The sequence below is a fragment of the Hyperoodon ampullatus genome, assembly GCF_949752795.1.
Source record: "Hyperoodon ampullatus genome assembly, chromosome: 18".
Lineage (NCBI taxonomy): Eukaryota > Metazoa > Chordata > Mammalia > Artiodactyla > Ziphiidae > Hyperoodon > Hyperoodon ampullatus.
Genome location: NC_136931.1, coordinates 381845 through 400238, shown reverse-complemented (window position 1 = coordinate 400238; position 18394 = coordinate 381845). Strand labels below are relative to the sequence as shown.

The following is an 18394-nucleotide window of genomic DNA, read 5'->3' as shown; positions in this document are numbered from 1 at the left end:
GACAGCGGGCAGTTAGATGGACGTTCCAGAACAGGAATTCCTCTCCCAAGCGGCCCCAGGAGGGAATCAGCCAGCCAGGAGGTGAACTCTAACCCAACCATCTATTCTTCAACCAAAGGCACCCAAAAAGAAAGGGAAGAAAGGGAAAGCCAAAGGTACCCCGATTGTTGATGGTCCCGCTCCGGAGGACATGAGCAAGGAACAGGTGAGCGGGCTGGCCTGAGCCGCGGACCAGCGCTGGGTCGGGGTGTGGGATGGGTTTGCTACTCCGGGCTTCTCCTAGGAGCCTCTTTCAGACCGCTGCCCCCGCTTCCGCGTGCACCTCCCCTCAGCCTGGCTCCTGCTGCCCTGCCCACACGAGGATACGCCCCTCCCATGCCTGCACGCCCAAGCACAGCACGTGTTGTAAAACAACGCGGTACAGGCACATGGGTGAACTTTTTTATAGGGTAGTGGGAGTTGGGAAGGAAATGTCTTTCTGATATAAAAGCTGTTTTAAGTTTTCTGGGTTTTCTTTTATTGTCTTTTGTAGGCACCAGATGTTTACAGAGCTGTTATCATAGTACATACACCTAAAGCATTCTCATTTGTTTCATTTACCATTAAACACTGTGAATTATTTTTGGCCACTTGTTCATTTTGATGAACTTAAGGGCTAGAGAACATGGTTATATAATTACAATTTCAATTACAAGGCTCCTGAGACCTGTAACGTGTGCAAACTGTGGGAGCAAGTGTGGTCTGGGAGCGTCTGACACGCACTCCTGTGAGCCTTAATGACCCTTACTTACTTTTGGTGGTTTTAAGATAAGGAAATGAAAGGTGACTGAAACAGGCATAAGACCTGAAGCTGGAGAGCTGGGCCGAGGCCCTTGAACAGCAGTGGAGAGGCTTTGTGTCACAGGCAGGGAGCCCGTCGGCAGTGTCCGCAGAGCGTGGTGGGTGGGGTTGCACTTTGGAGAGGTCCCCAGGCTGCCGCGTGAACGGCTTACCCACCGCGCTGCCCCAGCCGTCAGGCTGTTTCTTGGCTCCCCATTTCCTCCTGTCCGGGGGGGACAGAACTGTGACATGCCAGTGGCCAGTCTTGCAGAGCAGAGCCTTGCTGTCCGGTGTTCCAGGCGTGGACACCTGGGAAGCTTCCAGGGCCCAGGCAGGAGTGAGAGACTCAGGGCAGCTGCGGCCAGTTTGCTGCATATTAACCTGTGGGCCCTGGGCTCCAGAGCTGTCTGTTTGCTGAGTTTTGAAGAGAAGCTTGAAATCTAGATATTTATAAGAAATCTAGATATCGAGTGATGGACCGTCCAGCGTGAGCCAGTCAGAGTCGGGAGAAGTCTGGTTTAGATCCTTTGTCTGACTGACACAGTAGACCCCACTGTAGACCTCCCTCCTGGGGAGCCCAGCCCAGCCCCGCCCGGCCCCGCCCCGCCCCGCCGGCCCTGTTTTTTTTTTTTTTTCCTTTAACCTATTTGCAGATTTACATTTGGCTCTGGACCAAACCATCTTGACTGTTTCGGGTCTACTGGTTTTGTATATTTTTTGCTTAACGTATATCTTTAAAGGTGAAAGGTTTTTTACATTTTGCATTGTTTTGTGAACATATTTACATCACTCTCGTCTTTGTGTTGTTGGGCCATCCAACTCTCTAGCTGATATACTCTAATTTCTCAACCATTCTCCTATTTATTTATTTATTTATTTATTGGCCACGCTGTGTGGCTAGCGGGATCTTAGTTCCCCAACCGGGGATTGAACCCGTGAGAGCGCGGAGTCCTCATCATGGGACCACCAGGGAGTTCCCAACCATCCTCCTACTGAAAAGCATCTTAGATCATTTCCTTTTTAATTCTTTTGCTGTTGTAATAATGGTGTAGCTAATATCTTTAAGCGGAAAGCTCCTGTGTTCTTTTGAGAAATTTCTTTAGTGTAAATCCCCAGGAAGGAATAAAAGCATATAATCATTTTATGACTCTTGGCCAAATACAAGAGATTTCTGCTGTTTGCTGCACGTTCCCTGTCCCCGAGCCTTCCCAGCCCCCTGCTTTAACTTCTCACTTTTAGCTCTGACTTACTCTGAGGTGAGAGCAGCCCCTCCCTCTTCCTTCCTGGCCTTTCTCCGTCCACCCTCCCCTGGCGGCAGGTGGCCCGCCCCGCCCCACGCCCTGCCGGGCCGCCTCATGGGCCCTGTTCTGCCCGCCAGGTGGAGGAACACATTGGCCGCATCCGGGAGGAGCTGGACCGCGAGCGGGCCGAGCGCAACTTCTTCCAGCTGGAGCGGGACAAGATCCACACTTTCTGGGAGATCACGCGGAGGCAGCTGGAGGAGAAGAAGGCTGAGTTGAGGAACAAAGACCGGGAGATGGAGGAGGCCGCGGAGAGGCACCAGGTGGAGATCAAGGTGAGTGGGGCTGGCCTGTCCCCACAGGAGCTGCCACGTGGGCAGAGGAGCCGGACCGGGGGCTAGGGGCGTTGTCTCGCCTTGCTTCTGGGAATCACAGCCCTTTGTGTCCTTGAGGTGGGGAACCTGAGGGTATTTTTTATGTGTGTGCAGGTGGGCATGTGTGTGTAGGTGAGCCTCTGTGTGTAGGTGGCATGTGTATACAGGTGGGCAGGTGTGTGCAGGTGGGCAGGTGTGTGCACGTGAGCCTGTGCAGGTGAGCAGGTGTGTGCAGGTGGGCATGTGTGTGCAGATGAGCATGTGTGTGCAGGTGTGCATGTGTGTGCAGGTGAGCAGGTGTGTGCAGGTGGGCATGTATGTGTAGGTGGGGAGGTGTGTGCAGGTGAGCCTGTGCAGGTGAGCAGGTGTGTGCAGTGGGCATGTGTCTGCAGGTGGTCAGGTGTGTACAGGTGAGCCTGTGCAGGTGAGGTGTGTACAGGTGGGCATGTGTGTGCAGGTGAGCCTCTGTGTGCAGGTTGGCACGTGTATGTAGGTGGGCAGGTGTGTGAAGGTGAGCCTGTGCAGGTGGGCATGTGTGTGCAGGTGGGCAGGTGTGTACAGGTGAGCCTGTGCAGGTGAGGTGTGTGCAGGTGGGCATGTGCACGCAGGTGAGCGGGCAGAGCAGGTGAGCGGCGGCACTCCCCCCCGCCCACAGGTCTATAAGCAGAAGGTGAAGCACTTGCTGTATGAACATCAGAACAGCTTGATGGAGATGAAGGCGGAGGGCACCGTGGTCATGAAGCTGGCGCAGGAGGAGCGCCGCGCGCAGGAGAGCGCCCTGTGCAGGAACACGCGGGCGCTGCAGGTGGAGCTGAAGGAACAGGAGCTGGCCGGTGAGCTGGCGGTGAAGAACCTGAGGCTGGTAGGTGCCGGCGTACCATGAGCACCTCGGGATGCACTCCAACTGGGAATTCATATTTCTGTATATTAACTCCTGCATTTTGGCAATTAAGTATTAAACAACAGCAGCAGCAGCATGCAGCCAAACAAGCCCTGTTTGGGGTCCAGGCACAGAATTCTGTCTCAGGCTTGAGCAACAGGTTGGCTTCCCAAGAGGGAAAGCCAGCTCAGGGTCCCTCTCCGCATACTGCTGACCCCTGACCCCAGAGACGAGCGCGCAGCCCCTGAGGTGAGCAGCCCTCCAGCCCTTTGGCAGCCACAGCAGTTTGTCCTGTGAGCTGTGCTCTCAAGTGCCTCGCTGACCTTTGAGACTCTTTGGTCCTTTCTGAGGGAGGCGGCGGGGTTCCAGTTGGAGGTTGGAATTCCTTCTTAAGCGCCGGGCCTGGTTCTGATCTCTGGGGACACAGAGGATGGGGCTGACAAAGTGCCTGCCCACGCACGGCTGATGGTCTAGAATGGAGAGGCTGCCCCTGAGACAGAAGACAAAATAAACTGTCAAACCTGTGTCGCAGGTCTGCGGGCATTAGTGCTACAGGAAGGTCCTGGGAACGAGGGTGGTTGCATTTTTCTACGCGTTCTGGGAATTCATTGAGAAGGTGATACCTGTGCAAGGGCGGGGGGAAGGCAGGGCTGGGGGAGACCAGGCCTTGAGAAGGGCTGGGGATGGACCAGTGCCACGGCCCCCAGGAGTGAGGAATGAGGGGTCTGGGGGACAGGACTGAGTCGGGGACCTCTGGAGGGCGTGGGCAAAGGGAGGATGTGTCCAACTTTGGTTTTCAAAGGTTGTTCCTGGCTGTGGGTTGAAAGACTTTGTCAGTGCACTTGCCTCTGTGTATGTCTGGAGGCAGCCCAGCCTCAGCTGAATCTGGAAATAAATCAGTAACACTGCAGACTTTGCCGTGAAGCTTGAGGGTGCTGAAGTCTTGGACGCTTGAGGGCGGTCTGGTCTTTCTGACAGAAGCACAGAGTGGGCTGCCTTCCAACAAGTACAGCGGTGCGGCCTCTCCGCTTACGCGAGGCCTTGGGCGTGGAGTAGGTACACGGTCAGAGTGCCGCTCTGAGTGAAAACACTGCTCTGGAGTCTAATTTAAACTTTTTATTCAGAATTTATAACTGTCTATTAAAATAATTTGTAACAGTTTTCTAAGCCAAAGCAGGTTAGCCGACAGCGGGGAGCCGGCAGCTCTGTGTGGGTCTGGCCCCTGCTGTCCAGCCTCTGGGTAGGGTGGGAAGGGCTGGGCACGGCCAGGGGCCGGGATGTCTGTCAGCATTCTCTGCAGCTCCGAGGTGACCTGCGCTGAGGGACGTCCGTTATCAAATGTGGAATTTACCAAACCTTGTTATTCCGGGTTGGGTCCATGAGCTCGGAGGTGAGGGGCCCAGCGGAAGCAGCACAGGTTTACTGAGCCGGGCTTTCCTTGCCAGTGAGGCGAGGGGCCGGGCTGAGGGGCCGGCGTCTGTCCCGTCCCCTCTGACCTCCAGTGACTGGCCACTTCCCCCTCTGCAGAAACACGCCGAGGAGATCACCAAGATACGCCAGGACTTTGAGCGGCAGCTGCGAGGTCAGCGTCTCCCGCGCTCCGTGTACGACGACGGCCCCAGAGCCCCTCCCGTCAGGAAGGGACTGTCCAACAGCGCTTGCTAACCGGGCACATAAACCAGTTAAAACAGCTCAGACGTGCAAAGCGAGTCTGGTGGACTATTCAGGATCCCAGAACACCCTATTCCATGAGAGGTGGGAGGCTGTGAGGACCGCCCACACCCTCAGGCACGAAGCGGCACCTAGAAGCAGGCGGTAGTCATCCAGCCTCGTGGGCAGCGCCCAGGTCTCCTGGCCTGCGGAGGCTCCAACCTCGGAAGTCTGTTTGGTTTACTAATAGAGCCGTAGTCCGGCTGGCTGGCCGTGGTTAGAGCCCGCTGGGACTGGGTGACGCTCGGCTATTGGGATCCCTGAGGCAGGGATCGATTAGCAATGCCTGCGACGGGCAAGGAGGGCAGGCTGGTGTGTGTGCTGGTGCCGCAGAGCAGGGGAAACTCCCCGCCCCGCCCTGCCGTCCGCAGAGCTTGTTGGTGAGGCCTTCGTCCTGGTGGCCGTTCTCGGCCCTGGGCACAGCTGCCATCCCTTCTCGTAGCCACAGGGCCAGCATTCGGCTCAGCTGCTCTGTGTGCTGCTGCCTTTCAGAAATCGAGGCCAAGTACGATAAGAAGGTCAGGATGCTCAGGGAAGAGCTTGACCTGCGCAGGAAGACAGAGATCCACGAGGTGGAGGAGAGGAAGAACGGCCAGATCAGCGTGCTTGTGCAGCGCCACGAGGAGGCCTTCACGGACATCAGGAACTATTACAACGGAATCACCTTCAACAACCTGGCTCTCATCAACTCCCTCAAGGTGCGGCCGGGGTGCCCAGCCCCCTCGGGCCGACCCCCCTGCTTGTAGAAACGTTTGACCCCGCCCTTCAGCTGCCCCTGATCGAAGCTCACAAGTTGTGTTGCCCGCTACAGCCGTGGCTGCGGTCCGGCTGTTGCCCTGACCCTCACGTGGCAGGGAAGTGATACACCTGTGTGCACTGGGATATGTCGAAGGTCAGGTGGAACCACAGGGGCGTCATCGTCACCCAAGTGCTGGCAGCCGTGGAGGATGTCCTCTGGGGGTCATGAGCAAAGTGTAATCTCTCAACTTGCACAGAGGCTGAAGTACTAGAAAATTCAGAATAAGTTAAAACTGTGAAAAAATACTGTGTGTTTACACATAAAACAGATCTAGGTCCTCACCGTGCCGGCAGGACCATTGTCTGCGGGCAGGGGGGCTCGCGGCCCTCGTCCTGCAGGCCGCAGCCCCTGGTCCTGCCTGCCGATCCCCCGCCCCTCGTGCCCACAGGAGCAGGTGGAGGACGCGCGGAAGAAGGAGAAGCACCTGGAGAAGGAGATGATGGAGGTGTCCACGCAGAACAGGCGCCTGGCAGACCCCCTGCAGAAGGCTCGGGACGAGATGAGCGAGATGCAGAAGCAGCTCCGGGGCTACGAGAGGGACAAGCAGATCCTGCTGGTGGGTTTCTGCCTGATTCCTGGCCTTCCCTGGCACCTCCTCCTGGGTGTGGAAGGGCAGGGAGGCGTTTCCTGAGGACCAGAGTGGAGCCCCTCCTTCCTGGGCCTGGTGGCCCTGGGGCACGTGAGGCTGGCACCTGTTCTGGGAGATGGGTGGCTCAGCCCCTCAGGTCTGGGAGCTGCATCGTGTGGGTGCCTGAGTCGGGAGGGCTTTCTCCCCAACCCCCATTTTCTCTCCAGCGCACGAAAGCCCGTCTGAAAGTCGCCGAGGAGGAGCTGAAGAGCCTGCAGTGGGAGCACGAGGTTCTGGAGCAGCGCTTCATGCAGGCGAGCTCCCGGGATGCCTGGGTTCTGGGCTGCGCGCCCAGCTCCGGCCGCTGGAGGTCCCGTGGCCCTTCTCGTGCCGCGCGGCTCTCGGTGGGCGGCCGGCCCGGGCCTCAGAGGGCGGTCCCTGGTGGGGAGTGGGTGGTGCCCACGGCTGTCCCCTGGGGCTCTCCTCTGAAGCGTGGAGGTGGCCTGGCCCCTTGAAGGAAGGGCTTTTTTCATCTGTGTGTGTGTTTCTAAGTCCCAAACCTTCATGTGTGCATTGTAAGGAAGCCTGTGGGTGCAAACATGAGGGCCTTGGGGCCGTGCGCTGGTCCTCACAAGTGGTCAGAGCTCCCTGACTCTCCTCCCAGACTCTTGTGTGTCCCGGCGTAGGGACGCTGCTTCCCAGAAGTGAGGGCGTCTGGAGCGCCCGTGCTCTCGTCTCAGCCTGTGTGCCGTCTCTCCGATCGGGTCACACTTGAAATCTCTGTTTCAGTCCTTTGCTGTTACAAGCATCCTTTTAAGTTGTTTTTGTGCAACTGTGTATCCCTTTCAGGGAAGTTGATTCCTAGCAGGGGAACTGCTGGGCGAGAAGGTTCACGTTCAGGGTGCAGATAGTCTGCAGGGAGGGATGTTCAGAGTTGTGACCCCACCCACAGTGCCCTAGGGGCCACTTCCGCCGGCACCAGGTCTTCACTGATGTGATTGGGTGGCAGGTGTCTCACTGCACGTGCTTTTCTGCAGAGATGGGCCTCCCTGCCTGCAGGTCCCGGGGTCTGGCCCCGGGCCTGGCCGAGGGCAGAGCCGCCCCCTCTGTGTGAGCCGTTAGCACAGCTACGGCTGCAGACTGTGGCAGTGGAAAGGACATCCCGTAAGCGGTCAGAGCTAGAGTCACCCTCAAGGAGCCTCCGAGGGTCCCGGAGGCTGAGGGCAGCTGAGGGGAGGGTCCGCAGGCAACCAGGGAGACGCGGCTCCCCGCTGCAAGGTGGCGTGAGTGGGGAGGGGACTCTACCACCTTCTCTTCCGTCTGCATGTCGTCTGCGGCAGGGGAGGCAGGCAGCGCCCCTGAGAAACCAGACTCGTCACTTTTTTTTTTTTTTAAATACTTGCAGAATGAACTTTATCTATTTATTTATTTATTTATGGCTGTGTTGGGTCTTTGTTTCTGTGCGAGGGCTTTCTCTAGCTGTGGCAAGCGGGGGCCTCTCACTATCGTGGCCTCTCCTGTTGTGGAGCACAGGCTCCGGACGCGCAGGCTCAGCGGCCATGGCTCACGGGCCCAGCCGCTCCGCGGCATGTGGGATCTTCCCGGACCGGGGCACGAACCCGCGTCCCCTGCATCGGCAGGCGGACTCTCAACCACTGCGCCACCAGGGAAGCCCAAGACTCGTCACGTTTTAAAGAGCAGAGGGACAGGGACTGGATTGAAGCACATCTTGAGAATACGATCCTGTAGTTAGAAAGACATGGTGCTACCGGGTTTCAGCACAGCCCTCTCCTCTTCCTAGCAGTGATGTGTGTTTTTACGGCAGTGCAGAACATTCTGGAAGGAGTCCCAGCAAATGCTCAGATGGTGGCCTCTGGGAAGTGGGGTTGAGCAGTGTTTACTTTTTCCTTTTTACTCAGTCTTGATTGTTTAATGGTGCACAGTTAAAAGTTAAAGGAGATGAAAAGGACACTGTCCTTGGTGGACAGGCGGGTGGCTCCAGTGCTCGCTCTAGACCTGTGTTCCAGGGTCTGGGGCTGGCAGAGGGAGTGGACCTCCAAAGGGCCCCCACCCCAACACTGCTGAGTCTGAGGCCCTGGACCTCATGGGGATGATCATGTCCCGAGCCTGCTGCCCAGACCCAGGGCAGGGCTGGCCCCAGCCCCTCTGGGGGTCTGTGAGGCTCGTACTAGGGTCCCCGTGGCTTCCTGAGACTCCTTCCCAGAGGTGTTTCCTCCTGCCGCCCATGGTGTGGACAGCCGCACACCTCTAGTTCGGTCACAGAGTGGGGCCCAGGCAGTGTAGACGATGCAGACCCACCTGCCCGTGGCCGGGCGCTGGTGAAGGCGCTGTGCCGTGGCCCCGGGGCAGAGCTGGGAGGGGCTTCTTGCCAGTGAGAAGCCTGGGCCCATCCCGCAGGTGCAGCAGGAGCGGGATGGGCTGTACCGGAAGTTCACCGCAGCCATCCTGGAGGTGCAGCAGAAGGTGGGCCTCAAGAACCTCGTCTTGGAGCGCAAGGTACAGGCACTGGCCGCCGCGGTGGAGAAGAAGGAGGTGCAGTTCAACGAGGTGCTGGCGGCCTCCAACCTGGACCCTGCGGCCCTGACCCTCGTGTCCTGCAAGCTGGAGGTTGGTCCCGGGGGCGCCCGGGGAGGGGCTTCTGGCGGCCTGGGCTCGGGTCGGGGCTCCTGTCTTGTGCTCCAGCCTCCGTCCCTCAGTGGAGTCTCAGTTCACCTCGGGGAGGGCCTGTTGTGGTTTCCTGGCCCGAGTGCCCAGGCCTGTGTGTGCCATCGGGCTCCCCAGGTTCCCGGGCTCTGCCCTGGTGTCTCTGAGGTCTTCCCCAGTCCCTCCTTAGCCTCCCGGCACCTTTGAGCCCGAGTCCACTGCCCACTCCAGCTTAGCCTCTCAGCCAAGGCCACGGCCGCCGTCCGCCTGGGACACTGAGATGTGCTGGTTGAGGCCGTGGCAGGGGGAATGCAGGGCCGTGGGTGGCCTTTGTGATGGCTGCTGGGAAGGCTTCCCAGAGGGAGTCACATCTGAGCAGAGGCTGGAGCGTCTGTTCACTCGTGTGTCTGCAGTTGTGTGTGGCTTTCCTCTGGGCTGGGACTGTCCCGGGCATGGGGCACAGCAGTAAAAAGACAGACGAGGCCTCGGTGCCCACAGCCAGCAGGGAGAGCTGAGGACTCAGGACGGCAGTTACCACTGCCGCTGGGTCAGCAGGCAGAAGCCCTGATGCCCCTGGCAGTGACCTTACCTGGAACTGGCCTTGTCCCTCTGCTCCCTGACCTGGGTGGGACGTGCCACAGAAGAAAACAGGTGAGGACGGACAAGGGGTCTTTGGTGCTGCTAGTGAAGCGTGGCCTGGCTCTGGGATCCTGGCCAGTTGGGTGACCTGTAGCCGCCAGGCCTGAGGTGGCCCCAGGTATGGTTTCCTTGGGGGTCTAGGAGACGGACACAGACCACAGCTGGCCTCCATGACTCCACGGAAGGTCCTTCCACGCTGGAGGGCCCTGTCTGTCCCCGCTCTTCATTCACACAGAAGCAGATCTTCTGGGTTCCAGGCCTCAGATGGCAACAGGAGGGCGGGAGAGGGTGGGCAGGGCTGACAGAGGATGACTCGTCACCAGTGGAGCAGGGGGCTGGGGTCCGAGGTGATGTCGTGCCCACGGTTCTGGCTGAGACCAGGTGTTTGCTCACAGGGGAGCGATGGCCCTGGCTCAGTGGGTGGCAGTGCCTGGAGGACCCAAGTTACCCAGGCTCGGCTCTCGGGGCTGGGGTAGTGCAGCCTCGTGGTGGGGCCTCGTCTGGGCTGGCATCACCATGGTCCCGAGTCTGGGGCTCATCTCTGTTGTTGTCCCTTTTGTGTGTGAATCACAGAGGGGAGGAGGGCTTTCCTGCTCTCCTCTTGGGAAGGACAGCCGGTCTTGCAGCTGGGCCAGCGACCCAGTGCTGCCAGCGACCAGGGTGAGGGGATAAAAGCTCGGCCCGTCCGTGGCAGTCACCATGGCTGCGCCTGGGGGCCAGGGCAGGGCAGGTGGGGGATCGAGGGGGTTTTCCCTGGGATGGCGTTGGCAGCCGGGGTGGCCCCAGAAGCAGGCCAGGCTGCCCCATCTGGGCAGTTTCCTTACAGAGATGCAGATCTGTCTCCCTTGGAGACCTTTCCACACCAGCCGCTCCCCGGTGGACGTCCTGACACCTTCGTTTCCTCAGGACCTTCTGGAATCGAAGAACAGCACCATCAAAGACCTGCAGTACGAGCTGGCCCGGGTCTGCAAGGTGCGAGGAGACCCCCACCCCTCCCCCATGTTCTGCCAGGTGCCCGGGGCTCCACACCCCTCCCCCAGGCCCCTTCCTCACCCAGGACCCCACCTGATCTTTACCTTTGGGTGTTGACACAGTCTGAGGCCGTCTGCGCCAGCCCAGGGTCACTTGACCTGCAGGTGGCCTGGAGTACATCCGCATGGCTCCGACGCTGTCCTGGTGTCCCTGATGGGGCCTGGCCAGTGCATGTGTGACGTCCTGTCCAGCAGGCTGTCCCTGTGTCCCTGTCCGGCCCTTGCTCTGGCGCCACGGCGCTAGCCTGGCCTCTGGGGCGGTTTGGGGCGGGGGGCTCTCTGCGCCCTCAGAGTAACCTCCATGTCTTCCAAGCACGTCTTCCAGGGCCTTTATGAGCCTGGCAAAAGCCACACACAGAGGCCTCCTGCAGCTGGGGAGTGCAGTGCCCTGACCCTGGTGCCGTCTGTGCCCTGCACCCAGCGTCCCCAGCTCTGTGGCTGAGCCTGCGGCTCTGTCAGTGCTTGGCCTGTGGGGACGCAGACACACTGCTGCCTGCAGACGCGCTTCCTGAGAGCGAGCACCCCGCGAGCGTGACTCAGATGTGAGCCCTGGGCTGTGGAGCGCCAGGATGAAGGCAGTGCCCGTCACGGGCCCTGGGCTCCATGGTGACCAAACGCCCGGGGCCTTCCCTGCCCACAGGGCCCTCCCCAGGTGCTCTGGGAACCCCTGATACTTACGTGCATTCTTGGGGGAATTTCCATAACCCACATCTGATTGTGGGGAGGGCTGAACCCCAGAGAAGGGTGAGGGCCAGGGCCCGGGCCCAGCCCCCGAGTCGTCCTGGAGCCCGGGCCTGGCTCACCCTTTACTCTCAGCTCCCAGCACCTTGTTTTGGCGATGCCGAGGGCAAGGAGCCCCTTTGAGCTTTTGCTCTGCGTCAGGCCAGGCTCTAAGCATTTAACACGCGTCAGCTCTTCAAACGCTTACAACCGTCTGGTGAAATGCGCCCTTTTAAAAACATCCGCTTTTAAAGGATGGGGGAACGGAAACCCTGTCTGCGTTGGCCCTGCCAGCGCTGTTGCCCAGATCTCGGCATTTCTGGGATGGGGGAAGGGAATAGATGCCAGTAGACAAGGCAGGGAGGGTCATCCCTGAGAAGGCAGGGATGCTGAGTCTGAGTGAGAAATGCTTGCCGGCAACCAGGAACTCAAACCACAGTCCTGCTCTGAGCGCACGCCCTCTTCAGTCTCCCCAGCCGTGAAACGGGGACGGTGGGGGCATCTTCCACTGTGGGTTACCCGAGGTCCCACACATGAAGTGGTTGGGTAGTGCCCAATAAAAGTCCTCAGACTCGGGCCAGAGTTGTTCTCAACAGAAGGAAAGCCTCTGGTTGTCTTCTAGCTGAGCCAGGAGGTGTCTGTGCGTGGCCATCACCACCTGCTCATCTGGACCACTCTTCTGGGGAGGTGGAAACTCAGCTACATAAGATCCCTGGGCAAGTCACTTGGCTTAAAAGGGTGGCCCCTTCCATGGGGCCTTTGATTGGTTTGGTCTTGAGGACTCCAAACACTGGGGTTTATCTTGCTTATAATAATCATAATCATACCCCTGGTGCATTATGTTTTCCCAAAAGCTTTAAATGCATGTTCGCAGCCACTAACCACCAAGCAAATGATCTCCTTAAGACTGGAATATTGAAAAAGACGTGGGGAATGACGGACTTAAAAAATGTGAACCCGAAGTCTTGACCTGTGAATCCCAGAGATTCAGGAAAACAAAAACAAAAACCCAAACAGAATCAGCAAAAGCTGAGATAATACAGGTGGTAGCTGTGAGCGGCACTAATGCCTTAAAATTTTGATCATATCTCTCAGGCTAAGAGTTTGGTCAAAAGGGGGGACGTTAAAAAGAAACAACAGGCCCTAAACGGAGTCACTTATGTGAACGCCACCAAGACTTTATACCTAATCTAATTGAAGTTTTAGCCTCTCCCTAGAGTGGACATTTAAACCCATCAGCAGTGGGAGGTGATCTGCCTAAGACCCCCTGCCTCCCCTAAAGGAAGGTACCCACCCTTTTAACCTCCTTGTCCCACCCTCCTGTGCCCATAAAAGCCTCCATTTTATACAGCTCCTCGGAGCACCCTTCCGCTTACTAGATGGGATGCTGCCATGAGTAAAGCCAATTAGATTCTCAAATTTAAATAAGCGTGTGAGGGTCTGGGTCTGGTGTAGTGAGCACCTGGTAAAGGCTAGCTCTCCACGGGGCTGGGTGTGCCTGAGCGAGGGTCAGCCCCGGCTACCCCTCCCCTGAGGCCTCTGTGTCCCCACAGGCCCACAATGACTTGCTGCGTACCTATGAGGCGAAGCTCCTGGCCTTTGGGGTCCCCCTGGACAATGTGGGCTTCAAGCCCCTGGAGTCGGCCGTGATCGGGCAGACGCTGGGCCAGGGCCCCGCAGGACTCGTGAGCACCCCAACGTAGCCCCTGCCCGGACGACACCCCCCTCAAGCGCCGAGGACAGCAGGTATTTGTTCTGAAGACGTGCGTCGTCAGCAAATGAAGGTTTTCACAAGTGCTGCATGTCCTGTTGCGTGGCTGTGTGGAGAGGCCCCCGGGGCCCACGGTGCCGTCCGGCCCCTCCCCCGAGCCCACCAGCTCTGTGCGCACACCCGCCCCCATCCCACCTGGGGCTGGGCAGCTCCAGCCGAGCGTGCCTAGTGACTGCAGCCGCCTCACAGATGCCAGCAGCTTTATTGAAGCCCGAGTGACAGCTGCCACTGGGAAATCGGGACCAGAACGTCCCCGGGAAGTGTGACCCTGGTGCCCGCGAGCAACCGGGGGCGGCTCAGCCTGCCGCGGTGACGGGTCCGGGCTCGCAGGCCGGCTGCCGGTCAGCCGCTAGCTCCCTCGGTACGTGGTATAAGACCACGGGCTCAGCAGCAGCGGCACGTGCAACTTGTGGGTCTCGTTTGTGATGGTGAAAACGACCTGTGGGCAGAGGGGACACCAGGACAGCCAGGGGCCAGCATGGAGTGCACTCAGCCTGGCCCCAGTGCTGCCATGGACTCAGCAGCCCAGACGGCTGGCCTGGGGCTGCAGTTGGGGGGCAGGAGCCCCAGGGCCAGCTGGGGGGGTGGTGGGTGTGGCTGGGTCCTCCCCAGAGAAAGCACTCGATCTGAGGGGCCCTGGGTCTGCAGGTTCCCAAGGGGTCCCGCCCGAACAGGGCAACTGAAGGGGCACAGTGAGCTGGACGGGGCTCGGGTGAGCCTCTGTCTGCAGGGGCTGAGTCAGCCTGACCCCGGAGCAGGGCAGGGACAGGTGTGATGTGGTCAAGTCCGGCACCCCTTTCTTCTGGGAGCCCAAAGCAGGTGCGACGTGGTGGAGGCGCAGGGCCAGCCTGCGGGTCACAGTGGGTCGTGGGCCCCCACCCGTCTGGCCCTCACCTCCACGTACGGGTAGAAGCTCTCCTGGCCCCGTTTCTGCCAGTAGCCCTCAGTGTCGAAGGCCAGCTTGTAGGTGCCCGCCTTCATCTGGCCTGGCAGCAGGAGCCCAGGGCAGCGGCCGTCAGGGTCCGTGTAGCTGGGGAGAGGAAGCGGGGGCACTGCAGAGGGGGCTGAGGGGCCCCCGGGGCTGCGTGCCCACCGGCCTCCGATGTCCCTGCAGCCTGACTGGGACTCGGGTGAGCGGGCCTGGGCGGCTGCGGAGGACAGCCTCCAGGACCTGGGGCTCTGGGGCAGCCCAGGGACACTGCGCAGTGTTTCAGAAATCACAGAGAAGCAGAAGGCAGAAAATTCCCACAATCTACCCCGTGAGCAATGATCGCTTTATATCTGGCATGTATACTTTTCAGATTTTCTCTATGCATAAATATGCTCATTTACAAACTTTAAAACCGGGTTGTACTAGTCACACTGTTTTATAACGTGTACTTTTTGTTTAATATACTGCACGTGGCTTTCTGGTTCAGTAACTGTACCCAAATCGCCGTCCGCGTGGTGGCCTGTTTGCAGCTTCACCAGTGGAGGCTCTGAGGGCCTCTGCTCGCTAGGCGCCCCCGTCACCTGCAGCCGTGCTCGCAGGCGTCTGTGCTGTGATCAGAAAGGGTGGCACTTACCAGCGCAGTTTAGGGGGTGTGGTTGGGAGTGGGTCTGTACGGCCCCCCGCCCTGGACTCTGTGTGTTCCTCCAAGCTCAGACGGGACCCGGACCCCCTGCTTTTCTGAAGGGCTCCATACCCTCAGGCCTGGAACCTCTGGGGTCCAGCCTACCAGCCCACACCAGTGGGAGGGTCGGAGGAAACTGCTCACAGGCTGACCCGTGACACCTGTCAGTCTGGGCTGGGCGTCCCCCGGCAGAGCCTGGGCCTGGGGCAGGGGTAGCGCTGGACACCTCCTGCTGTCCCAGCCGTCCCTCCTCGCCCCGCAGTCCAGGAGAGGGCTGCCTGTGGTGTCTGCACACAGGGTAGTGAGAACGGAGAGAACGTCCAGCGCTCGCCTGCTGACCTGCACAGGCCACCCGTCCGGCAGTGACAACCAGGGCTTCCAGGTCCCACCTCAGGCCCAGCCTGCAGGAAGAAACAGACCCCTCTTCCCCCTGCAGCGGGCACTTGGGCTGGGAGCTGTCCCAGCACGTTCTGTGGCCCTGACCAGGCCTACACAGCCTGTTGAAAGAGCGGCCCTGGTAGTCTGCAGGGGACCGTCCGGCTGTGGTGAGCCCTGGTCCCTGCCCTCCAGGTGGGCACCCCTTGCCCTGGTGTGGGGCGGGGAGGTGGTCTGGACTCGAATCCTGCCCCAGACCGCCCTCCTACCTTTTCCTCAGCTCGGTCCACTGCTGGCCATGGTCCTCGAGCCTGAACAGACGGAGGCAGAGGCCCTCGGCCGGAAGCCCTGAGGCAGTGTCCAGTACGTGTGTGGTCAGCGGGCTGCTGCCGGGCTCCATGCCTCTGCCCTGGGCCACGAGAGGGGCAGGGAAGCTGCCTTGTGTCCACACCGGCCGGTATGAGGCAGCGGAGTTGGTGTAAACAGCCCCGGGGGACAAAGTCCCAAACTGCCCCTGGGCCCTGGGTGGTGGAGTTGCCGAGCAGCCCGAGCAGGCTGCGGTGACACACTGCCATGCAGGTCGCTGACCTGTCCCCCTCCTCCCCCAGCAGCCCCCTCCCCCCAGCACTGAAGGGGTCTCCACACCCAGGGGCCTCTCCCTCAGTCAGTGCCGGCTGTGGGTGGCCAACGGGGTTCTTCTCCCGGCACCCACCTCTGTCCCCTTAGCCCCAGGTGAAGGGAGAGTTCAGGGGCTCCGAGTCCGGGCCTGTCCCCCTACCTCCGGGCAGCCCAGGTGTCGCTGGAGTGTCCGCAGCCGCAGGGCGACCCCGGAGCTCATGCCAGGCTGGCCTGGGGGCTGGCGAGGTGGCGACACCACGCCGCCACCCCCAGAACCTCCCCGGGCCCCCCCCAGGCCCCGGGGCCACGTGTCTGACCAAACTCGGGGCGGAGCCACAGGGAGGGGTGAGGCTGGTCTGGTTCGCAGCGGCTTCACCTCGGTGCCCACCTGGAGGGGCCCAGGGGACTTCATGGTGGGGGGCGGGAGGGGTGGGCGATCACGGAGCACAGACCTGCGGGGCCGTGGAGACGCCTCCCGACCCGGAAGTGGAGCGGTCCTGGGGGGCGGGCGGGGGCCCGAGGGGCGGGGCTCGGGGACGTTGGGGTGGAGTGCTGGGCGGGACTGGACAGGGAGGGCTGCGGGGAGGGGGTGGGGCTATGGCGGGGCGGGTATGTCCAGCCAAGGTCCACTTCGGCCGCCCAGGCGAGCCTGACGACCCCCCGGAGTCCCTGAACCGGTGTAGCTTGTTTTCTTCCCTGGGAAGGTCGGGATTTGATGGAAGCCCCGACAGGCCACGTGGTGGTGCCTCAGGCGGGACCGATGGCCCGTGTGGTCGCACTGCCCGCCCCTCCTCCTACCCACTCTGGCCCTCGACCCCCAAGGAGCAGGGGCCCCGCACACTGACAGGGTAGGGTCTGGGTTATTCAGAAATGAGGAAACAAGAGACAAGGCTGAGCTGACGGACACGAGTCCATCATTGTTTCGCAGTAGTCCGTGATGTACACACGGAACAGACTGTATCTAATGTATAAATAAAGATAAGCGCATTCTGTGTTTAAAATCTGGGTGACGTTGCCTGGCGGGTTGGATTGCTCTGGATGTGGAGTCATTTTTCTTGTCGCTAAAGAGGCTCTTCTAATTATTTGGATAGTGAGTGCGGCCAGTTTATATGTTAAGGATCAGACCCCTCTGAGGTGGGGAAGGGGACCTTTTCTAGCGACACTTGGGTGTTGGTTACAGTGCTTTGCAGGCAATCAGGAAATGTCTGTCTGAGATTTAAATGCATATGACGTTTGGCAGGGCTCACGGTTTTAGGACGTGGCCCCAAAGAGACACACAGCTGTTTTGGTAAACGCCCATGGGGACGGGACCAGAAACAACCAGACTGTCCCCACGGGGGACAGTTAAATACATGAACTCTGCCACACACAGCAACTGTGCAGCCCAGTGAAAAGAGTGAGGCCCATTTGTGTGTAAAGTGGATGGTCTCGGGGCGGGAGGCGTGTATAGCTTCGTGGTTTTAAATCCACAGTAGCTTTCAGCCCGTTACAAGGGCAAGCTCACTTATCACCATCACAAGCTCAGGGTGCAGCTATTAGAATCCCCTTTTTACAGAGGAGGAAGCTGAGGCACAGAGGGGCCATGTACTGGAATATTTTCTAGTGTGGTGCACAAAAGACTGATGGTACCAGGTCCACCTCTGGGACAAGCAGTGTCGACAAGCGTTAATTATTTTCATTCTGTAACCTTTCTTTGTACAGTTAAAGTCTCAAATGTCGTAAGCAAGCCGACAACAACAGCAATCAAACCTCTTCGGAGGGTGCGCCTTCACCCCCTCTGTCCTTCTCTGCCCCGAGAGAAAACCTAGTTCTGGGAGAGTGCGGGGCAGGGCAGGGCGTTGTCACAGCTCCTTCTGGGGCCTCGCTAGGGCCCCCTCCCCAGCCTGCAGGCTTCACCTGGAGCCTTTCCTGTGCCTCTGGGAGGGCAGTGGGTTGATGAAGAGTAGGCATGGGGGTCCAGCCTAATAGGCCCAGTGCCAGCCATGCCGTGCTCGCCGCGTGACCCCCGAGCTGTGACCCTGCTGCCTTACACATTCCAGCCAGAAGCGGCCACACACCACACTCGGGGGGAGCAAAGTGCGCGTCTACCTGCTGGGCCTCTTGTAAAAAGAGACCAGACACAGGCCTTGAGCTCCTCCCTCCTCCCCACTCCTTTCTGACCAGGTGAGTGTGACGCTGGAGTTGCAGCGTTCCACCCCTCCCGCCCCGCCCCCTCCCCGGCACCAGGAGGACAGACACAGGCCCTAAGGAAGACACGCGCTGAGGAGGAGAGAAGCTGCATCCCCGGTGTTGCCGCTGGGCTGCCTGGCAGGTGGGTGGGGCCTTTCGCGTCTGGATTGTGTTATGTGCAGTGATTTTAAACCACTCGCGTTGATTTTTCCAGGTGGGTAGCCCAAAGCATTTCTGCTTCAGGGAGTTGAGATCATGCAGGTAAAACGTATAACTACACACAGGGTGCTCAGTGCCTTGGAACTGACCGTTCTTCCCGGGTGGCTGAGATGCTGAGCAGCCACGAGGGTCGCCCATCCTCCTGTCCCAGTGATAAGGCAGCTGGTCGGGCTGCCGTCTGGGT

General features: G+C 59.6%; 2 protein-coding genes across 2 annotated transcripts; one reads left to right on the top strand and one right to left on the bottom strand.

The window, feature by feature from the left end:
* Positions 1-2310: 2310 nt before the first annotated feature.
* On the top strand, positions 2311-13148 carry DRC4 (dynein regulatory complex subunit 4; the record flags this gene model as incomplete). Its single annotated transcript, XM_079723635.1, has 9 exons — positions 2311-2395; positions 3090-3296; positions 4842-4896; positions 5517-5722; positions 6212-6379; positions 6619-6705; positions 8810-9019; positions 10601-10666; positions 12999-13148. Exons 1-9 carry the CDS (start codon positions 2357-2359, stop codon positions 13146-13148), a joined length of 1188 nt encoding a protein of 395 aa, XP_079579761.1. The 5' UTR covers positions 2311-2356.
* A 377-nt stretch (positions 13149-13525) lies between these two features.
* On the bottom strand, positions 13526-16042 carry LOC307066412 (5-hydroxyisourate hydrolase-like; the record flags this gene model as incomplete). Its single annotated transcript, XM_079723559.1, has 4 exons — positions 13526-13655; positions 14111-14246; positions 15474-15613; positions 15983-16042. The coding sequence occupies 4 exons, from the start codon at positions 16040-16042 to the stop codon at positions 13566-13568; spliced, it is 426 nt and encodes a 141-aa protein (XP_079579685.1). The 3' UTR covers positions 13526-13565.
* Between the last annotated feature and the right edge of the window lie 2352 nt (positions 16043-18394).